Source organism: Empidonax traillii, unplaced genomic scaffold, assembly GCF_003031625.1.
Source record: "Empidonax traillii isolate 1590-97213 ecotype Southwest subspecies unplaced genomic scaffold, ASM303162v1 scaffold218:size1087226, whole genome shotgun sequence".
Lineage (NCBI taxonomy): Eukaryota > Metazoa > Chordata > Aves > Passeriformes > Tyrannidae > Empidonax > Empidonax traillii.
Genome location: NW_020955411.1, coordinates 4,570 through 25,465, shown reverse-complemented (window position 1 = coordinate 25,465; position 20,896 = coordinate 4,570). Strand labels below are relative to the sequence as shown.

Genomic DNA, 20,896 nt, shown 5'->3' with positions numbered 1-20,896 from the left:
GGCTGGTGTACAGGGACCTTGGCTGCCTGTTGACAGCGCCACAGAGTGTGGCAGATGTACAAAAGCTGACCCAGCGCCGCCCGCCCCAGCGGATGCGGCGGAGGAAGAGCAGGCGCGGTGGCAGGGGAACTGGAAACTGGGAAAACACTCGGTGAGGAGGTGCGGCGCACAGCAGGAGGGTATTTTGCTGTTCTCGCCGCCCCCAGTAGGAGCATAATAATTGCTTCGCACCGAGCTGCTGCCTCTGCGTAGTCATGAGGCATCTCCGATGGCACACTGGTTCGAAAAAGCACCAGTGTCCCGATGGTAGCTGGGTCGGGTGCCGACCTTCGCTGTCAATGAACAGGGAACCCGGGGCTCCGCAGTGCCAAGAGGGAAACCCGCCGACGGGCCCCGTCGGGTAGGACCCGGGGAGCGGAGGCATCCTGCGCTTTGCCCGCCGTGGCCGGGAGGCGGCGCGCCTTCCCTCAGACTCCAACTCCCATGCGCCCCCGCGGAGGTAGCCCGTACGGCAGCGACCGGGTCGCGCCGCGGGGCACGCTGGGAGCTGTAGTTTGGAGCGGGCGGCGCGCGGCGCGTTCTCAGTATTGTAGGCGGGCGGGACTCGCTTTCCCGGGGCGCCGCGCGGCGGTCGGTGACGCCGGGGCGGCGGGGCCGGGCGGGGAGCGGAGCGGAGCGGGCGCCGCACCGGGGCGGCGGGGCCGCGCTGGCCGCCATGGATTCGCGGGTGTCGGAGCTGTTCGGGGGCTGCTGCCGGCCGGCGGGCGGCGGGGCAGGCGGGGCGCTGCGCGGGCGCGGGGGGACCGCGCCCGGCGGTGGCGGCGGCAGCTCGAAGGCGAAGAAGAAGAACGGGCGGAGCCGGGGGGGCAAGGCCAACAACCCGCCGTACCTGCCGCCCGAGGTGAGCTCCGACGCCGCCGCGTCCCGTCAGCCGCGGAGGGAGCGGGGTCGGGCCCCGGGGCGGAGGGATGGTGCCCCCACACACCCCCCGGGCTGGTCGGTGCCCGGGCCCCGCAGGTTCGGTCGCGGGTCAGGCTGGAGGTGCTGGTGCGGGGCCGTGCGGGGGTCGGGCCGGCAGCACCCTTGGCAGGAGCCCCGGGAACTGTGTGCCCTCCTGCCTCGGTCTCTCCTGCGCGCTGTGCTTGTGCCTCCGGTGACAGCGAGTTCCCCGCGGCGTCCGCCAGACCCTGTCCGCGAGTAGTGTCCCACTGCCTGGCGTCCGTCTGTGGGTGCTTTGCTGCCTGGGAACGACACAGCTTCGGAAATAAAGCTTTGCGCGCCTCATAGTCCCGAGCATCCCGCTCACGTTTCTCCCTGAGGGAATGATCTGTGGGTCTAAATCCCTTTCCAGCTGCCAAACTCAGCAGGTTTTAGTGAATCCCTAGTTAATTTGACAACTCTTTTCTCATGTGGGGATGCAGGTGGTACTGACAGGGTGTGAGGCACTTGCCTCTTGAAGCAGGAAAAGGTGCATGGATCGTAGGTGGGTGTGTGGTTCGCTGAGGGAGCTGGCACCGAACTAATAGGACTGACATTGTGGAGAGAGTTATGTGACCCCAGACTCCATTGCTCAGCCCCAGTCAGTGAGCTTTCTGCAAAATGTATAAGAGCCTGTGCTGGGAGGGAGCAGTCCTTCCACAAGGCAAGTCTGTGACGCTTGGTAAGAAGGGAAAACGGCGCTTTGCTACTGTTAGATCTTCTCCATGGGCAGGACTGTGCCCTGCAGCCACAGTTTAGTTCTTGTTCCTTTCAGCTGGAGGCTGGACAGTCCCCTGTGGTTTCAGCGCAGCTTCCTGTCCCTGGCTATCCTTTCAGTGTGTGCCCCAGCAAGTCTAGGCTTGTTGCTTTTCTGTTCTTCAGCAGCCTTGAAGGAGACCCACCTCCTTATTTATACGACAGTGTAGTATGTGAATTGTGTTTTTCTTAGAACTGGAAAGCTGGTAAGAGAGGAAAACCTTCCACAAGTACCCTTTTCTCATTGCATAGCTCTGCTGCCTGAGACTGAGCTGACAATTGAGAACTTCTGTTGGCCTTTTGCCACCATAAGCACCGCTGTGGTTAGGAGCTGAGCTAGAAGGCAAGGAGAGGGCTACTGCCCTCTGCAAACACATGCAAATAGGTATCCAGAGGAAAAGGAAGTGCTTACTGTTGCCAGCTCCATTTAGTCTGACTAAGTACGTGGCTTCCTTCAGGCTCCAGCCCTTCCTCCAGCCCCTTCCCTTATACCCAATCAATGGGAAAATTACTTCAATATTGGCTAGACATCGTCTTTGGATAGTTGGAGTGTGTTGTGGTTGGAGTGAACTTGAGGAGTACCTGGGCCTTTCTGTAACAATCCAGTCAGGCTTCAGCCCTTCCTGGGAAAGTTTTTGTGAGCACATTGCATACAGACAGACCCAATAAACTCTGATACTCCAGAACTGCCAGGCCAGTGACTACTTTCTGTACTTCAAAGAAATCATTAGCTTGCTTCCTTATGTCCGTAGTCCTTTTTTGTAGAGAGAAGATACACAAGGATATGTAAAGGAGTCAGTGAAAAACTGAGTGAGGGAGGATATCAGTGTGCAGGAGAGGAGTCAGTGACTTTTGTTCCCATTCTCCTATTTCTGTGCACATTGGGTGAATAGACGCTGCTGGATAGGGTGGGAGTGGGATGCTGTCAGTGGCACTTTGTGGGTCATGGATGGGTGAGGGGGGAGACCTTAAATCATATGCTGGCCTGTGCCTTTTTGAAACTGAAACTCTCTCTCTGTGTGACTGTTAGGCTAGCCCTATTCTTTGCTGTCAGTAAAAAAAAAAAAAAAAAAAAATCCCCTCTACCCTGACAATATTCCCCCTGTGTTCCACTCTAGTTTTGTCTTCTGGTGTTCATGATGTGGGATGCAAACAGCAAAAACAAACCATAAGGGAAGTTCTAGTTGAGTTTAAAAAGGAATGTCAGAAGAGGGTGGAGCTAACACAGTCTCTTTCTACCACTGTCTCCTCTCTCTGAAATCCTCAGTGCCAGCTGCAGAATATCTGGGCAGCTGGTGCCTATAGAATGAAGTCCTCATGGCACAGCATCTAACTCTTCTGTCTTGTTTCATTCTCTGACTAGGCAGAAGATGGGAACATCGAGTACAAGGTGAGTCATTTTGAGGTTGCAGAAAGAGGTCTTCCTCCCAGAGGGTTATTTTGCTGTGAGTAACTTCACCAAAGACAGCCTATGGGTAACATGGGCAAGGAGGGGACAGAAAAGTGGACACTGTACTAAGGAACTACAAGTCGTCTTCTGCGTCTCTGTGCCCAGCAATACCCAGTATGCTGAGCTTGAAGAGTTTGATCTCAATACTCCTTTTTAGTAATCTGTTTTAGAAGATCAGGCCCACTATGTTTTTCCTGAAATCTTCATGTTTTAGGAGAGCTGCAGGTGTCCCTCATAATGATTTGTCACTTCCTTGTGGCTGCTCTCATTTGCACTGACTTGGCTCCTGTGTCACAGATGGGTCCCAGAGTGCTGCCTTTACCCCCACAGCAGGCAGGGTCCAGATCCCTTTATCACAGTGCAGAAAACTTCTTCTAACACATGTGTGTACCTTTGTGAAACCCTTTTTCACCAGTACCATGGCTTCTGTGCAGACAGTAACACAGGCTGTGCTTTCTAGAGATGGGTCAGAATTGGGAGCATTGCTTCACAGTATTGGGAGTTGCTGGTTTGGGCAATTAGATTCCCTCTGCATCCAGGCTGTGACTAGAACTACCCCTCTGTTGAACAGCTGAAGCTGGTGAACCCCTCGCAGTACCGCTTTGAGCATCTGGTGACGCAGATGAAGTGGCGACTGCAGGAGGGCCGCGGTGAGGCCGTCTATCAGATCGGCGTGGAGGACAACGGGCTGCTGGTGGGCCTCTCAGAGGAGGAGATGCGTGCCTCGCTCAAGACCCTGCGCCGCATGGCAGAGAAGTATGTGTTCCTTTCTGTCTGCAGGGCCCACAAGCATCAACAGCCTCCAGCAGAGGGGCTCGGCCCTGGGAGTCCACTCAGTGGCCAGTGGCTCCACTCTAAAAAAACCCTGTATGACTGGAATTCCTTCAGTCATAAGGCTCTGGAAACATGAAGGAGGTTATAGGGCTTTTGTCCGGAAGCTTGAGGTTCCTTGCCTGCTATTACCAGCTTTTATCCCACTCTCTTTGTCAGCTGTTATTGTAAAGGTGCAAGATCTGTCAAGTACAAGTGTGTCTCACTCCTTCCTTTTGTTTTCATGGCAGGGTTGGGGCTGACATTACGGTGCTGCGGGAGAGGGAGGTCGATTATGACAGTGATGTTCCAAGGAAGATAACGGAGGTGCTTGTCCGAAAGGTGCCTGACAACCAGCAGGTAGGGACCTATGACTTGGACATCCTCTCCTGCTGGAAACTTAGAGGCTTTATACCGTCAGCTTCCTTTTGGGATGGGAGCCCAAACCCTAGAGGCACTTTGTCATACATTGGCCCATCAGCTTTAAAGAGCTGCCGGAGGGAGGCTTGATGATAACACTTCTTATCTCCAAGACTGTGGTTGAGGCAGATATCAGTGGGAGAGACTGCCTGTATCAGAGGTGAAAAATTATTTCACTTTTATGGCAGTGGTTCTGATGCAGGCCAGTGTGCAAAAAAGGAAGGATTTAGAGGTCCTGCTGCAGCAAATGGCCTTTTATGTGATATCAAAGGCTGGTGTGTCACATCACAGCTCTAGAGAGTGTATCACATCTGCTGGGCAGTGGTTTGCTGGGAGCAAGGGCAGAATCTGAGCAAGATTACGCTGCGCAGTGTCCCTCATCTAGGGATGCTCTCTGAGGTGTATCTCCGCTGCCATATAGTCCTCATGCCCACTCAGCAGAGCAGTGGTAAAGTTTTGTGATTTCTCTCTTCTTTTTCCTGTAGTTCTTAGACCTTCGAGTAGCTGTGCTGGGGAATGTGGACTCAGGGAAGTCAACACTGTTGGGTGTCCTAACGCAAGGAGAGCTGGACAATGGGCGGGGCAGGGCACGCCTCAACCTCTTCCGGCATCTCCATGAAATCCAGTCAGGAAGAACGTCAAGCATCAGCTTTGAGATCCTTGGCTTCAACAGCAAAGGAGAGGTGAGGGGAGTGGGCTGCTGAACTCAGAAAGCTGGAAGAGAATAGTGCTACCCTTCTATTACAGCTGTGAGTGGGACATGAGAGAAGAGAGGTGGCACAGCTCCGTGTCCCTTAGGTTGAACCTCAGTGCTACTTGTCAATTTGCAACAGACATTGTATCTTACACCCGTGGTGGATGATCTCTCCTTACTGATTCTGAGATCAAAGTGGTGGGTCAAAGAGCTAGGTTTTCTTCACTTCCCTGCTGGGGCTGGCTCTCTCACCAACTCCCTGTGTTCCTCAGGTGGTAAATTACAGTGACTCCAGGACAGCAGAAGAGATCTGTGAAAGTTCTTCCAAAATGATCACTTTCATTGACCTGGCTGGCCACCACAAGTATCTGAAAACAACCATCTTTGGCCTCACCAGCTACTGCCCAGACTTTGCCATGCTGGTGGTTAGTGCCAACACTGGCATTGGTGAGTGTTGCCCTGCCTGTATGGATGAACAGCAATGTGTGGAGAGAAATGGAGATTGGGGGAGGTGGGTCCTTGTTTGCTGCAAACAGTTGTCAGAAGAAATCATTAGTCTGGAAACCTTTACTGATTTCTTGTAAGCCAGTCTGTGTAAGCCTGGGAGGGGAGTAGAGCTGGGATCCTTTTACCAGCTATAGACCACATTAAGCTGTACCCTGGACAAGGAGGCTTTTTTTGGAATTTGGGGCTATGTTTGTCAGAAAAGAAAACAACTTTGACATATACTTAGGGGTGCTGAATCCTGCAGCCTTGTAGAAAGGCAGCTGGAGTTCTCCCACATCTATCTTTGACATTTTTGTGGCTGTTTTTTGGCAAACTCTAGCCCAAGAATGAAAACTGCTGCATCTTTTTAAAACAAACAGATCAATCGCAAAAATTCTTCGTGGTTTTTATTTTTCTAGACTAATGTTTGGTTTTGTTTAAAAGAGTGATTTTGCTTTTTCTTTGCCTGGTGGACTACACAGTTACAGGGAAATCTCTAGAGCGGGCCTGTGGGGTGGCCAGGAAATGTAGCCGTGACATAAACAAAGCAACAGTGATGACTGCTGCTGCTTGTCTCCTGCAGCGGGCACAACGCGAGAGCACTTGGGCTTGGCCATGGCCCTCAAGGTCCCCTTCTTCATTGTCGTCAGCAAAGTTGACTTGTGTTCAAAAGCCACCGTGGAACGGACAGTGAAGCAGCTGGAGCGAATCCTGAAGCAGCCAGGCTGCAACAAGCTCCCCCTGCTTGTGAACTCGGATGACGACGCTGTTACAGCAGCACAACAGTTTGCACAATCTCCCAAGTAAGGCACCATTCCTTTCTTCTTCTGGGAGCAGGCAATTCAGACTGGGCTGCCATGGTGGAGCTGGGAAGGGTGACCACAGGGGAGTTGACCAGATCTTGAAAATCTCAGCTCCTCATCAAGTTTCCTACCTTTGCATTCCCCAAGAAGGCATTTTCCCCTCCCAGACCTTTTCCTGGGCTCTGGGAGCAGAAGGTGCCCAAGGCTGCTCTGGAGTTACTTCTGCATGACAGAAGTGTGGGCTGGCAGGGGATTGGTGCCTCAACCAACTGTTGAGGCAAGGATTACTGGAAAGCTGTACCTAGCCCTCCTGTTTTAGCCACTTATCGCTGTAGTCTCTGTCCTCCTGCTGATCTCAGTAGATTCAGAATCCCAGAAACCTTCTGCAGCTTCACTCCGGCCTTCTGCTTATTTCTGTCTATTTGTGTCTGACAGCATCACCCCAATCTTCACGCTATCCAGTGTTTCTGGGGAGAACCTGGATCTCTTAAAAGTCTTCCTCAACATCCTCCCTCCACTAACCAACAGTAAAGAGCAGGAAGAATTAATGCAGCAACTTACAGAATTTCAGGTGCGTAAGGGGAGTTTCTGATACTCCAGTCATTGCTGTGCCATGGGAGAAACTTCTGGGGAATCTGGACACTATGGGTAGAGATGTGGTGAACTCCTGGACTACTGGAAGACATTAAGGAAAGGACTCAGTCCTTGAGAAAAATGTGGTAGGCTGGGCTGTGTCCTAACCAAGGGCTATGTGTCTCAGGGATAAGATTGTTTCTCTGGTAGCCACTTAAAAGGCAGATATTCCTCTAATAGGAGGGTAGTGATTAAGCTCCTAGATGGTGTCTGATGACGAGCAGAGAGCTCACCTCCTTCACACAAGGGGCAGGCACCTTGTCCTCATTTCTGGAGTGCTGTTTCACCGCTGTCTGTCTGAGCAGCTTATTTTTATTGCCTTGCTGCAGGTTGATGAAATTTATACTGTGCCAGAGGTGGGGACTGTTGTGGGAGGAACTCTGTCGAGGTAAGTGAGGCCAGGCAGACAAGTGTGGATGTGAATGGTTGCTGGAGTTCCCTCAAGGGTAGAGTCCCCCGCTGCAGAAGTGGAAGCTGTGTGAGGCCCAGTCCTGACTGCTGCCAGGTGGCTGAGCCAAGCGAGGGTAGACCATTACAGGGTGCTGGGAGGTGCCAGGAGGAGACCATTGGTCACATGGTGGCAAGCAGAGAGTCTGCCCGAATGTTGCTGGATTAGGAATGTGTTGTGTTGCATGCTGAAGGAAGGCATCCAGGAATCCAGAGTTGGCAGAGGTTAGCCACGATCCCAAGGCATTGCTTTCCTCCTTCATCAAGCAGGGGGAGGGAACGTAGAGGGCAAATCCTCCCATTCCAGCAGGGGTTAATTGTATGCTTCCTCATGAAAAGGCAGCTGTCTCTCTGTGTCCCGGGGGCAGTCAGAGCAGTTCAGCTACCAGCACATCCACACAGAAGAGGCATCACCTGAAGTCTCTCCACCAGAAACAGTGCAGTGTGGCAGAGCACTGGGGATGGAATGGCCCCTGTCTATACCTGGGATTCTTGGGAGTGATAATGTGGCTTTCCCTCCTGCTGTAAGAAATCCCTGTTGTCACCAGCCTTTGTATCCCTGTTAGTTGGTCCCGGATAATAGTCCAAAGGTACTCACCTCATTGGCCCCGGGGAATTTGTGCAGGTTGATCTTGGAGGGTGAAATGTCTTTCTTGTCTCCTGATGAACTGTGTCCTGCTCTTCTGCCCTGGGCAGTGGGATCTGCCGAGAAGGGGAGAACTTGGTGGTTGGTCCCACCGACGACGGGAAGTTCCTCCGGCTGAAGGTGTGCAGTATCCAACGGAACCGCTCTGCCTGCCGCGTGCTGCGGGCTGGGCAGGCAGCCACTCTGGCCCTCGGGCCCTTCGACCGCTCCCTGCTGCGCAAGGTGAGTACTGCTGTCGCCAGGTTGTTCACTGGTCCAGTGGGCAGCACTGGAGGCTTCCCTGGAGATCCCCCACTGGCAGGGTGGGAGTGAAGTAGAGATGTTTGCAGGAAGCTTGCTGGAAGGGGAAGAAATGGCCAAGTTACAAAGTAGGCTGAGGATGGGAAGCAAGCCCCAGTCACAGAGTGGAGATGTGTTTGTGGGTTTGCGGGCTGGTCAGAAGCAAGGGGACTGGCCCTTCCTAGTCTGAGCCTTGGGTTGTTCTGCAGGGCATGGTAATGGTGAGCCCAGAAATGAACCCCACCATCTGCTCAGTGTTTGAAGCCGAGATCGTGCTGTTGTTCCATGCCACAACTTTCCGGAAGGGGTTTCAGGTGACGGTGCATGTGGGGAATGTGCGACAGACAGCTATTGTAGAGAAGATCCACGGAAAGGTAGGCAATGAGAAGGAAGGGGAGGAAAATGAACCTGCCTTGTGGGCTTTGTTGGGATTCCACCATATCCTGTAGTAAAGCTAGGGGCTATTGTTATTTTGAGTAGCTGTGTCTCTTCCTAGGAGCACACTCCATCCCTTTATCCTGCCCCTTTGGTTGCTTTTCCTTCCAACACGTTAAAGAATTCCCTCCCACAAAACAAACAGCATGGTGAACTAAAGCAAGACTATGAAGAGAGGTGAACTCTCCAGAGCTTGTGTCTTCCTGTCTCTCCATATGCATACAGTAATGGGAAGGGCTCAAGCCATGCAGTCTGAGGAAAGCAACCTGCTCATTTGCTTCATGTTACCATCCACATGCATCTCTCCTGCGTGCATTGGTTTGGGAGGTAGGTCTAAGCTCTCCCGTTTTTCTTTTCAGGACAAGCTGCGGACAGGAGAGAAGGCAGTGGTCTGTTTCAGGTTCATCAAGCATCCTGAATACTTGAAGATAGGAGCCAAACTGCTTTTCCGTGAAGGAGTCACCAAAGGTATTGGGCATGTCACTGACCTCCAAGCCATCACCACCAAAGAAAACGGCCTGGAGGAGTCCCTGGGACCTGGACAGCTGAGCTTCTGACTACCAGTAGGTCAGAGAAATCTCCACTCACCAGCACCTGGGGAGAAGGATGGGAGCTCCTGTGGCTTTCTGAGCGATGCCTGGAGCTGCTGCTGTCCCATTCTAGCGTGGATGTCCCTCTGCACTGTGAGATGGAGCCTGGGAGAGTCTCTCACATTCAATACCGTACATGGGGCAAGTTAAGCATGTTCTCCAGATCGCCTGCAGCTCTCATTACCCTGCCCTCCTTCAGAATAGATCAGAGGCACCTGCAGACCTGGGCAGGCAAGTTCTGGCTTTGTTTACTGTTTGAAAATTGCTGGTTGGGAGGAGCAGAGCCCTTGAAGATGAGCAGTGAAGGGACATTTTTTGCCATCTCTGACACAAGATTTGGTCCGATTTCTGCTCTCTGAGCACTGGGTTGATAACAGTCTTCTCCCAAGTCATCCTGCAGCACATCCTTCTGGGCAAGGGATGGAAGAGGCCATGCTGCCTACTGCAGAGACTTGGCTGAACCTCTCAGAATGCATTCAGGATGCTTTTTAACTGTTTGAATCTTGGTTGGCTTTAATCTGCTGTGTGTCCAATTGTGTGTTGGTTTTGCGTTATTCCAATCCGAGTGTCTTACTGTTGGACAAATGTCATGTTCCTCACTCGCGTGTACACATTTCTTCAGCATCCCGCTTACTGACTCCCAGGAAACTGAGGCTGCTCTGAGCGGCACAGCCTCCTGACGTAATGTCACGAAGAAAGAGTTTGTATTTGCATCTGTTCCTTGCAGCAGCTGAACGGGAGGCCGTTCTGTGGAGCAGAGCAGGGCCTGGGCCTGTGCTGGTGTGAGCAGGTTGTTCCATGGATGTTCAGCTGGCTGTTCCCAGCCCAGCTTGCTCCCCACACGCTTGCCTTAATGTGTGAGGAGGACAGGCTGCATTACCTACCCAAAACCAGGTGACTTCTGTTGTTTAGATGTGATTTGACAGTGGCAGGATTATATTTTTGTTTCTCCTGGAGGAAGGATTCCTTTCTTTCCCTTGCCACTGCGGTTTGTTGTCAGAGGAAAACTGATGTGGCCAGCAAGGACTCTGTGCATAGAGTGGAGCACATTTGTCTCCAGCTCCCTTATGCAGCTCTCCTGTGTAGCCTGGAGGATGCAACAAGGTCTGTAAAGTTGTACATAGGCTTTTGGTTTTATTGTTGACTGCTAGACCAAATGTGTCTGCTGCGAGCAACAGGTCTTCAGCCAGCCCTGCTGCATGGCGTGGTGGCCTGCTAGTCCTGACCGAAGAGAAGGGCAGGGGCCTGTGATAGCACTTGGACACCCAAAGAGCCCTTCTGCCATCCTGAGAGCAAGTTCTGCTGTGCTGCTGGCACAGGCAGTGCCTGTGGGGCTGTGCAGATCTGTAGGCATCACAGAGCCGCACTTTGCACTGGGAAGGGCTCTGGCGGGCGAGGAGGGGGTGACTGCACCCTGCGAAGAGCCTGCTGAGGTGTGGGGAAGCCGGTGAAATGGTGGTATCCATGAAGGGAAGGCAGCTCAGGAGTGACCTGTCCCATGGAGGAAGCACTGATCCAGCTGAAAACTCTGCTGCAACCCCGTCAGCCCAGCGGTGAGAAAGGAGCTGCTGGCTCAAGATCACTGCCCAAGAAGGATGCCTTTTTTCCCATCCTGGCAGTGGGCTGGGTATTCCAGTGACAGTGTCTTTTCACCAATGCCTGCAGGCCCCAGCTGCCAGCAGTCTTCCCTTTGGTGCTAGTTGGTCACAAAGAATGCTACTGGGGAGTATGGGGGGCGAGCTCCAGCTCTTTGCAGCAGCCCTGGTGTTTTGTGCTCCAAAGTGGGCATGGGGTGCTGTGACCTTTTCTGAAACAGCCCATGGCTGGTCTCACCTCATCCCTGCCATCTGTGGCATGACTGTTCTTGGTGCCATGCTCTTCATAATTGCTGTTTTGTTGTCTTGAATTTTTCTAATGCTGGGGGTTGTCCCTGTTCCCCGAGCATCTATATATAAATGTACAGAATAAAGATGTTTTATTGAGCTTGCTGTCGGAGTTGTACAATAAGTGAGGGAGGAGCTGGGCCCTTACCCTGCTGCCCTTGGAGCTGAATCACAGTTGGGAGATGGCTACCCTTCAGCCGTTCCTAAGCTTCCTGCATTCGGTCCTAAAAATACCACTCCATGGAGTGGAAGGAATGCACGCGCGCCGATGTTTACAACCCTGCGCTCCCGGCTTATCTGAGTAAGCCTGGGCGTGCAGCCTGAGGTGACAGGCAGCCACGTCACCCTGAGCACAGCACTTCGGGCTGTTGTGGGCGGAACCGGCTGTGGTGAGAGCTTCCTCGCAGTCACAAATTCCCCCCCCCCCCCGAGCCTAATTAAAGAGATGCTTTCTAGGGCACACGTCTAACCTGGGTGGTTTGTTTTTAAAATAGCTTCGACCTTATCAAGGGGTTTGTGACTGCCTTCTCTCCATGAGAACAGGTTGTTCCCTTGGGACAAAGCAGAGGCAGGAAGGCTTCCCTGTGGAGGGTACTTGTGTCACTGAAGGGATTTGCCTCTTCTAAACTTGTTTTTGTGCCAGGTAGTGGCATCTGCAGAGTCCAGTCCTGCCAGACGCTTGGGAAATGAGACGTGCCACTGTCACAGGAGCATGAGGCAATCTTGCTAGACTGGTTGCTGTTTCTCTTTATGTGGGGACTTAGGGGAACTTGTCACTTTGCAATGTTAGGACTGTCATTAGTGGGAGTGACTCCTTAATTCCTTCCTCTGCTGATTACGAGCAGAGCTGCATGCACCAGAATGAGCTTCTTGTGCTTCTTGAAATCTCACAATTATGTTGTCAAGTATTAGACACACCCCACCCCTCCCCCAGTAATGTAGCAGCTTCCCAGCACAGGCTGTCAGAGGGAAAGAGAGAGCAGCTCAACAGCTGGAATTAGGATGGTACAGACCAGAAAACAGCACATGCAAACAGAGCTGCAGTTTGCATCATTATCTGCTGCCTCAAAGGCTCTCTTCCCCCCTTCCCAGAGGCAAGGGAAGCCTGCAGCTGATGAAACTCCCTGCAATGTGTGTTTCCTAACCCCACCCACTGCTGCCTTGACGTGGCACGTTCCTTCCCCCTTCCCTAGGAGCCAAGTTCAAATTTTTGGCAGCAGTACTTCTGGCGGGCTCCAGTCAGCTTGTGGTGTAGCACAGAGCTGAGCCCTGCCAGGCAGCTGAGGGCAAGCACCACCCTTGCCCTGGAGCCTGTCTCACCCTCTCTCATTGCCTGCTTGTCCCTTCCACAAGGTTCTGCTTTGTTGGCTGTTGCAATTTGTGGGGCGCTGGGGCAGCCACTGGGATGTGAACTGTGGCCCAGAGAGCGGAACGAGTCACTTGGCAGAGCACAGTCACAACAGGTACCTGTCAACAAGTTGCATCTAGTATCACTCAAGAGTCTGGGAAGGAAGAAAATGTGGTTATATGCTCTTTCTTTGGCAGAGAAGAGCTTTCACAGCGGGCTATGTGACTCTGGCATGTTTTCTATCCCTTCCATGGGGACTCTAGCAGTAGAACTGTTTATGTGTCAATAGCAACTATTAGGAATTAAAACCAAGATTTCCAAAAGCCCACCAAAACGTAAGCCTGTGCAGCTACTGCTTCCTCAAATAATATGACAGGAGTAGTCTTGTGTGCTCCTGAGCTGGTGATAAGCATCACAAAATAGACTGCTACACAGAGGAAATTGCGAAACCATCTATAACAAAAATCCTGGGGGGCAGAAGGGAGGGAATTAAAAATCAGTGTCTTCCAGGTAGAGAGGGGAGAAGGAACCACAGGGCTAATCTACCATACATAAGTTATATAGCAAGGTGAGGCCTGCAGCTGAGGCCAGAGAAGAACCACCACCAGGCGAAGGTTTTGCACTGAGTGACTGGAAAGGAATTCAAGCCTGTGCTTGGCTGGAGATTCCCTGGGATAAGCCATTGTGCTTACAGTGGCTGCCTTTTACAGGAGGAACAGAATTACTGAGCAGTGATGCTATGGAAATACCTATGGCAAGAGATGTAGGTGAGAGTACAACGCAGCTTCTAGGAGCACCAAGCAGGCAGAGGCAAGCTAGCTGCCACCAGCTAAACTGGGTACATCTAACATCATACACAATTCACAAGTTCCAGTTCCTCTTAGACGCGGGGTACAGATAATTTATTAGATTTTTCTGCATTAAAACTTGACAGGCAGTATAAAAACTTTTAACCATGATTAAAAACACCAATTATTTGAAAACACTGATCCTTTAAAAGCACCAATTCCTTAAAAGCACTGATTCTTTAAAAACAGCCCATTTGGCTGGGAGTTATGGAGGTAAGCGCTTAAAGAAAAAATCTAAAGTTCTTGTCACACCTTCTTTGGGTCGTTTTGCACTAGATGCTGCTGGAGTTTTGGGCTTGTTCTTCGCCTTGGTAGGAGACCTGGAACCTTCAGCCTGTGGGGTGGGAGCTGCTGCTGGAGCCATGGGAGCACTGGGCTTCAGAAAGGAACTTTGCAACTCCAGAGCAAAGTGGTAGTCCATGTGCTCTGGGAATTCCCACACCAGCACAAGCTGGCCACACTTTTCACAGCACTGCTGGTCTCCTGGCGAGGCAGGAGGCAGTGAGACAAGCTCAGGAGAGGGTGGCAAATTCTGTTCATTTCCCTCCACAGTTGGCTGTAATTTCAGAAGGGTCCTGGAGCTGGGTGGAGTTGAGGGTGTTTGTATAGCATCTGATGGCAGCTTCTCACAAGGAAGCCTCCTGTAAGGAGAAGTAGGGCTGGCACCGCTGGGACTCTGCTTCACAGGGGACTCCAGCTCACACTGCACAGAGGCAAGTCTGACACCAGCTCTCTCCTGGTGCTCTGGGGAGCTGGGCACAGATGACTCTGCAGTGGTAGCAGTGGACAAGCCGGTTGCTGCTGCTTGTGATGGCTGTCGTTCTGCTGCCTTTTGGAAGAATGACTCAATAGCATTAGCTGGCTTCTGCTTAAGCTCTTTGCTAGGGCTTCTAAAGAACTTGACCCTGGCCCTCCCAGAAGAAGATGTGGTGTTTTGGCTCGTGGTGGCAGTGCCATCAGGCTGGGTATCACCCATCAGGAAGGTGGCGATGCCTGCAGAGAGGGTGGCGGGCTCCGAGAACTTGCTTGCTGAGAGATGCACTGATATCAGTGGTGGAGACCTGCCCAGGACAGACCAACATCAGCTCAGACACCAGCCTGGGAAGCAAGAAGTCTTTTGAGGTAAGACTTCAAGCAACATAAAACATTCACAGAGGGGGGAACTGTAGTATCTGGCAAGAGGTGGGAGAGATGTTTCCTCTGACAAAACATTAGTATCGCTACCTCCAGAACAGACATAGCAGGCTGCACTGGGCAGAGCAGACAACCTTTTCCCAGAAGAGCAACACCCAAAGGAAAGGGCACTAGAGCAGGGGCAGCCAACTGCCAGCCTGGACTTCCAGTCCACGACAGCCAGAGTTGCTGTGAGACAAGATGAGGGGGCCCTAAGAGAGCAGCAATCTTGTCAGAGTCTAACAGACAGGACCTTCTTGCCTTCACAGCAGAGCAAGAGGAAGGAAGGAATGCTGAAGATAGGAGCTGTGTACTTTCACTTTCCTTTCTGCCCCAACAGCCTGCTCCCAAAAACACCTTTGTCCTTAGGGTAGGAAAGCAAGGCTTCTCCAGGCCAGCAGGGCCAGGACAGCCTCGCTCCAGCTGGACACACCCCAGCCAGTAGCAATCATCAGCTCCAAGTACAGAAGTGTCCCGCCACATGTGGGGCTAGGAGGAGGCCAGGCTCTCACAGCTGTCCTACTGATAGGAGGTTGCTGCACACCACTGGGAGGGTGCTGGGAATCACTTTTCCTGCCCCTCAGCGTAACTCTCGCAGGTCTCTGGCTCAGCCAGCACCTCCCACAGCTAAACCAACCCTGACAAGGGAGGTGGCCCACTCTGTCCCACACTCACCATGCTGCCTGGTGCACCCCAGCCGCATTGCAGTTTTGGATGAGGGTGAAGGCGTCGTTGCAAATTTTCTGTGCGTCGTAGCGGGACAGGGCGCAGAGGCGCGACACGCGAGTGTCCCCTTGCTGGCGGATGACCACCATCAGCTGCCGGGCCACGCGGTGGTTCTGCAGCGAGAACAGAGCAGAGCAAGGCTGAGCTGTGCTTCCAGCGACTCCTGCAGGAAGGGGCAGGAAAGGCCGCAGGGACCGTCTGACAGCGCAGTAGGACAGAGCGTTCTGCTCGGCCTGATCGCCAAGGAACGGGACGCGCAACAGCAAGTGCTTGTACAGCTGTGCCACACAGGATGGGAAGCAGTTATTCGAGGGAAGCCTTGCTTTCCTTCAAAGGCAGCTGCGCCACTTTTCCTGGCACCACTGCAGTGCCAAAGCTGGAGGATTACTCTCTCCCTGGCCTGCAGCCCACCATCCAGACTGGAGCATACCGCTTCCTCCCACACAGCTGCGTCAGCACAGGGCTTGCAATGGAGCAGCAGTGTGCCAGGAGGAAGGTGCAGCAGCTTTCATGTCCCTGCATCCTAAAGGACAGGACAAGGCTCCAGCTTAGCCCTGCAGTGTTCTGGGGCAAAACCATCCTTCCAGCCATGCTCCTGCACACCTCGTTGCTTGGGACACCTCAGCACACAGGCACACATCTGTGGGCAAGCACACTTCCTCTCTTGCCACACACCACCCTCAGCCTCCTGGAAACCACTCACGGTGCAAACACACTGTGTGGCTCCCCGTCTCTGCGCCTCCCCTGCTTACCTGGCTCCTGTCCTTGTTCAGTCTGGATTCCAGCTCCAAGGCCAGCTGCAGGAGCCAGTGTTGCACCTGGACAAAACAGTGGTAACAGACAGGTTGGGCCTCTGCTCGCAGCATTGCCACAACACAAGAGCAACACTCCCCACACTGGGGAACGCTGGAGAGGGATCAGACTGGAATGGACACAGACTATCACAAGGCCCCACATCTGTAGTACTTTTGGAGAAATCAGTCCAGCTGAGGATTCAACACTGCAGACAAGAGCATTGCAGATACCACACAAGCCTTGCAGCATTTAGACTTTGCCAGGTAATCTGGATTCTCTGTCCTGGATTTCTCTTTCCATCTTCCTACAGCTCAGTGGGAACCTCACCCCATCTAATAGGTAAAGTGCATCCTCCCTCAGTTTCAGGGCACAATTGCACACAAAAGCAGCAGTTTTGCAAGTTAGTCTCAGTTTTTAGTGTTATCTTCTCTAATGTGAAAGCCAAGCCTTGTGCTAGATGTAGGCTTCTCCTACCGCCTTCTGTGTGGCCAGGGCTGCCCTCCCAGGGAAATTCTTGCTGCAGCCAATTGACTGGGGCAGGTACCGGTTTTTGACGGGTTCCTCTTCAATTCCTCTGCACAAGTCATAGAGCCAGGACCTGAAAGCCACAAAGAAAGCATAAAGTGAAAGCAGCTACAGACAGGCAGGCATCACTGGGCAGCACATCAGCCTCCTGCTGAGCCACACTTTCAGCTCTGTGCAAGCTGTGACGCTGCCTCTCATCCTCAGCTCTGCAGTTGCAGCCACAGCTGAACAGGCAGGATTCCTTCAGGCCACAAGTGCCTGTCAGCACAACTCCTCCACCTCTTCTTGAAGTGGCAACAGTTCACCAGTCTGCAGGGCACCCCAACTGCTGCTCTGGACCCAGAAGTGGTGTTTCAGTCTCCAGTCCAGCCTTGTAACTTCCTCTGTGATGGGATTGTCAAGACTCTCCTCTTCCCAGCCCGCCGGGAGCCCTTCCACAGCTTTGCCCCATCCTTGGACACTGTAGAGGAAGGCTGAAGAGCTGGCTGACAGGCAAAACATTATCCTGGGGAGGGTGCCTGGGAGAAGTGAGACTGGAAATCCATTATGGGCCTGCCAGACCAGTGCTTCTCAGAGGTGTCACTGAAGATTTACCTTCCAACCTTCCTAATAACAGCAGAACCACCTGTGACCGAAAGGAAGTCTCAGCTCCTGCCAAGTTGTGGTGAGTGGTTTATCATTACCCAGTTTTGNTGGCTGACAGGCAAAACATTATCCTGGGGAGGGTGCCTGGGAGAAGTGAGACTGGAAATCCATTATGGGCCTGCCAGACCAGTGCTTCTCAGAGGTGTCACTGAAGATTTACCTTCCAACCTTCCTAATAACAGCAGAACCACCTGTGACCGAAAGGAAGTCTCAGCTCCTGCCAAGTTGTGGTGAGTGATTTATCATTACCCAGTTTTGTCTCCAAAGTGAGTCTGGAGTTCAGCCTCATTGAACTGTGTCAGCTGCCCGATGTACTCTACTCCCAGGATGTCTGTGATAGCAGTGCCAAGCTTGCCTCCAAGGTTACGGCTACGGCAGAGAGAGGAAGAAGAAGAGAAAACTCAAATGAAGCATCTTGTGGAGACTATGAGCAGCCTTCTTGCAGCAGCTGTTCCTAGATCTGGACAGCGAGAAGCAGTCAAGAACTAGCAGGACAAAAGGGAACTCTGGGCACCTAACAGCTCTTCTGCTCATAGTAAAAGGACATATAGGAATTGAGGTAGGAATTGCTCCTTGGCTCACCCTATCTTAGTGCTTCTCCCTCAGCTCCGTCTTCAGAAAGTGATCCCAAACAATGCTCTGTAGAATGCCTGACATGTGCCCTGCTTCCTCCTACACAGACAGGACCCTTCCCCAGACACAGCCCCCTCCATCTCTAGCAAGGCACTGAAGGCAGAAAACAGTGGTGCAGGTCTGGAAAGCAGGATTAGGGATCTATTCCTCTCTGGAGCAAGTGGTGCTGGTAATGCTTCCTTACACCAGGACAAGTAATTTGTGCACAATGGATGCTCGAAACCAAACCACGTCTGCTCTCTGGGAGCACGGCTGTCATTCACACTGGGGAACAGCTATGGCTTCCTTGTCCCCAGTTGCTCCTGGCTTAAACTTTTGCGCCCCAGCAATCACATTAAGCACAGTCCTAGCCAGGGAAAGGATGCCCACAGGCTGCTAATGGGCTCCTGGATTGTGGTTGCTTCACCACCAGGGCTGCAACTCCCAAGCACACTCCTTCTGCCATGAGGGACTACTGGCAGGATTCCCCCTATTTGTTTCTGCGAGCATTGAAGAGCACATACTGTGGAGTTCAAAGCCTTTGCTGGCTGCTATCAGTAAGCATCAAATTGCTCTGTGCTGAGGTGGCCAGGAACAGCCCCAAGCTGCACTAGAGCAGGCAGTTCCCCAGTACTTACATGCTGCTGACGGGCAGTTGGCTGAAGAGCTGCGGCACAAATCGTGCCGACACCAGTGTCTGGCGGTTGGGCTTGTTTAACCCACAGGCCAGTTTTGCCAGTGTCTGTAACAGAGAAGAGGGTGGAAACCCTGTTATTACGCACCATGCACTGACTTAACTGTGACCCTACCCAACGGCTTGTGCTGCATCACCTCTAAGAGCTGCCATCGGATAACTGCTGGGAAGACTGAAGAACACCGTTGCTTGTTCCCAGGCAGCATCCACCTCAGGAGGTGACATGCACAGGCTGGGTACTCTGAAAGCAAAGCTGGTGCCAGACTTCTGTCTCAGCAAAGGGCTGGACTCCGGCTCCAGGCAGCTTAGGGGATCTCAGTCTAGCACCGGTTCTGGTTGGCTTAGTTTTCCATCAGGCAAGCATGCTAGAGCTTCCACAGCATCCCCATAATCCTCCCCAGGCTATGTCTCTCACTGTGTCTTGCCCCTTCATCTTCTGTGCTTATCTTGCTTTTTCTCGATGTCACTATTTTAATCTGCAAGGTCCATAAAAGGAAATCTGAAATATGCAAAACTGCTACCCTGGAAGGGACGTTCTCCAACCTATCTGCCACACAGTTCCCCTTCTCACTCTAAGCTACCACAGGATCAAGAATACACAGACCAGCTTGAAATACGTTTAGTTGGGTGTTTGGGCTTTTTTTGAGCAAGTCTAATAATTTCCTCTTTCACTGCTTTGCCACACATCCTATAAGTAAGCAAGATTTCTTGCCCGCCCGTTGAACTATGACTTCTATTAATAGCCTGTCTTTCAGGCTGACATACATTTAAACTGTTTTCTAGACAAAGTAGATTCTTTTTCAGATGTCCAGTTACAGTTTTTTCTTGTTTCACTGGAGACTCTTCCAAGTTTACCCACACTGTTCATAAAGTAAGTGCTGCAAGCTGAATCAATCACTGAGGCTTCACAGGGAGAAATAATTTACTTTTTCTGACACTTTCTGTCAAACCACACATGCTGAAACAGGATTTGCTGTTTCTGCAAGAGCACTAGTATTAGTGATTCATCCTGCTGCTTGTCCACAATAACTCCAGGGTACCTCCTGACTTACCGTGACATAGCCAATAGCCTGCTAGTTGCTTTTTTTTCTATAAACCACAAAAAGTCTGTGAGGAGCACATGAAGCACTGTTTGCTGATTTCAGACAACTTCTAGGCTTTTTCAAGCCCAGAATTTTCAACTCTAATTTAATCCCTCAGAACTCTCACAGCCCAAGCCCTGAGCCTCATCTGTGCTTAGCATCACCTGAATTCATACAGCCGCTCCTCTGTAGGCTTCAGTGAAAATATTGGCTCTTAGCAGACCTCGGACACATCCCCCCAGGATCCCACTCTAAACATCCCAATTTCAGTGCAATTCACTGAACAAAATCATTACGGGAAACAGTAAGATTTTTCTTCAGCTAGATGCATGCCCTTTAGACAACCCCAGTCATGTCATGTTTTGCTACAGTATCATCATCTTACGCAGCTCAGGATGAGGTGTGTTAACACCTCACATTTGCAGTCTCCCCTGAACATTCAGCCACATATCCTGTCAAAGAGGGCACATAAATCAGTTTGGCATGAGTGGTTCTTGATAAAACCACACCATTATCCTCCACGTGCTTCCAAAAAGCTCAGTTGACTGGTGTTATGTATCAGCTGGGTTCCTGGTGTACTCCATCTAACAGGTTACCTCACTGGGATGAAAACTCCCTTGGGAGAGTTTTCTGCAGAAAGAACATAAGCTTAAAGCAGGTAATCTCCACCACGAGTTTCTGGCAACAGTGGCTGTAGCCAGAGAATGGTTTTTACTGACACAAATTCCTGGCAACTTGGAGGCAGAACACCACTAGTTTGGGGCACGGAGGTGGGCTGGGTTGCTTTTCCCCTTTCTGGTCAGCCAGTGTGTTTCCCACTGGCCGTGCTTTGGGTGATGCTCAGCCAGCTGCCGAGAGCAGCCGCAGGAGCACTTGGTGCATGACAGCAGCTGCAGAAACAAACGGACTTTGATGCTGCAGCTACAGAGGGTTTCCTGCGGGGTGAAACGCTGGGTGGTTTGCTGAGAGCCCCTAGCACTTGTTTCCTTCTGCAAGTTTGTACCTACAGGGGTGAGCTGGCTGTGGAAGCACGTTGGCGTGTTCTGCACAGCCACCTGTAGGCTCTGGTAATCTCTGCACTGTGCTTGCTGCTGCAGATGCACAGTTCTTCAGGGATAGCACAGTATAGTTCCTGGGA

General features: G+C 52.0%; 2 protein-coding genes and 1 long non-coding RNA gene across 5 annotated transcripts in view; 2 read left to right on the top strand and 1 right to left on the bottom strand.

Moving 5' to 3' along the window:
• Window positions 1–217: 217 nt before the first annotated feature.
• GTPBP2 (GTP binding protein 2) lies at window positions 218–10,244 on the top strand. Of its 3 annotated transcripts, XM_027887640.1 has the most exons (13): window positions 660–901; window positions 3,098–3,124; window positions 3,756–3,940; window positions 4,246–4,354; window positions 4,900–5,097; window positions 5,381–5,555; window positions 6,178–6,397; window positions 6,833–6,968; window positions 7,360–7,418; window positions 8,174–8,345; window positions 8,612–8,776; window positions 9,197–9,404; window positions 9,501–10,244. In XM_027887640.1, exons 1-12 carry the CDS (start codon window positions 716–718, stop codon window positions 9,392–9,394), a joined length of 1,830 nt encoding a protein of 609 aa, XP_027743441.1. In that variant the 5' UTR covers window positions 660–715; the 3' UTR covers window positions 9,395–9,404; window positions 9,501–10,244. The 3 variants fall into 3 exon arrangements, with proteins under 3 accessions (XP_027743442.1, XP_027743441.1, XP_027743440.1); XM_027887641.1 differs by lacking the exon at window positions 660–901 and adding an exon at window positions 218–279 and having other exon boundaries at window positions 9,197–10,244; XM_027887639.1 differs by having other exon boundaries at window positions 9,197–10,244.
• Window positions 10,245–16,048, top strand: LOC114059337. Its single transcript, XR_003571641.1, has 3 exons — window positions 10,245–11,399; window positions 12,738–12,745; window positions 16,038–16,048. It is a non-coding gene; the product is annotated as an uncharacterized LOC114059337 (long non-coding RNA).
• The window catches only part of LOC114059334 (DNA polymerase eta-like), an 11,893-nt gene continuing 4,535 nt past the window's right edge, over window positions 13,539–20,896 (bottom strand). The window contains exons 4-7 of the mRNA XM_027887642.1: window positions 16,675–16,798; window positions 16,158–16,223; window positions 15,355–15,518; window positions 13,539–14,567 (exon numbers count right to left, since the gene is read on the bottom strand). Coding sequence (XP_027743443.1) covers window positions 13,712–14,567; window positions 15,355–15,518; window positions 16,158–16,223; window positions 16,675–16,798 — 1,210 coding nt within the window. The 3' untranslated portion in view covers window positions 13,539–13,711. The remainder of the gene's footprint in view (window positions 14,568–15,354; window positions 15,519–16,157; window positions 16,224–16,674; window positions 16,799–20,896) is intronic.

What these genes read in the sequence shown, in the direction of transcription:
- GTPBP2 (XM_027887640.1), top strand. Translation starts at nt 716, where the DNA reads ATGGATTCGCGGGTGTCGGAGCTGTTCGGGGGCTGCTGCCGGCCGGCG. An exon ending in ATGGGAACATCGAGTACAAG is followed by an intron (nt 3,125 to 3,755) that starts GTGAGTCATTTT and finishes TCTGTTGAACAG; the next exon opens with CTGAAGCTGGTGAACCCCTC. An exon ending in ACCGCTCCCTGCTGCGCAAG is followed by an intron (nt 8,346 to 8,611) that starts GTGAGTACTGCT and finishes GTTGTTCTGCAG; the next exon opens with GGCATGGTAATGGTGAGCCC.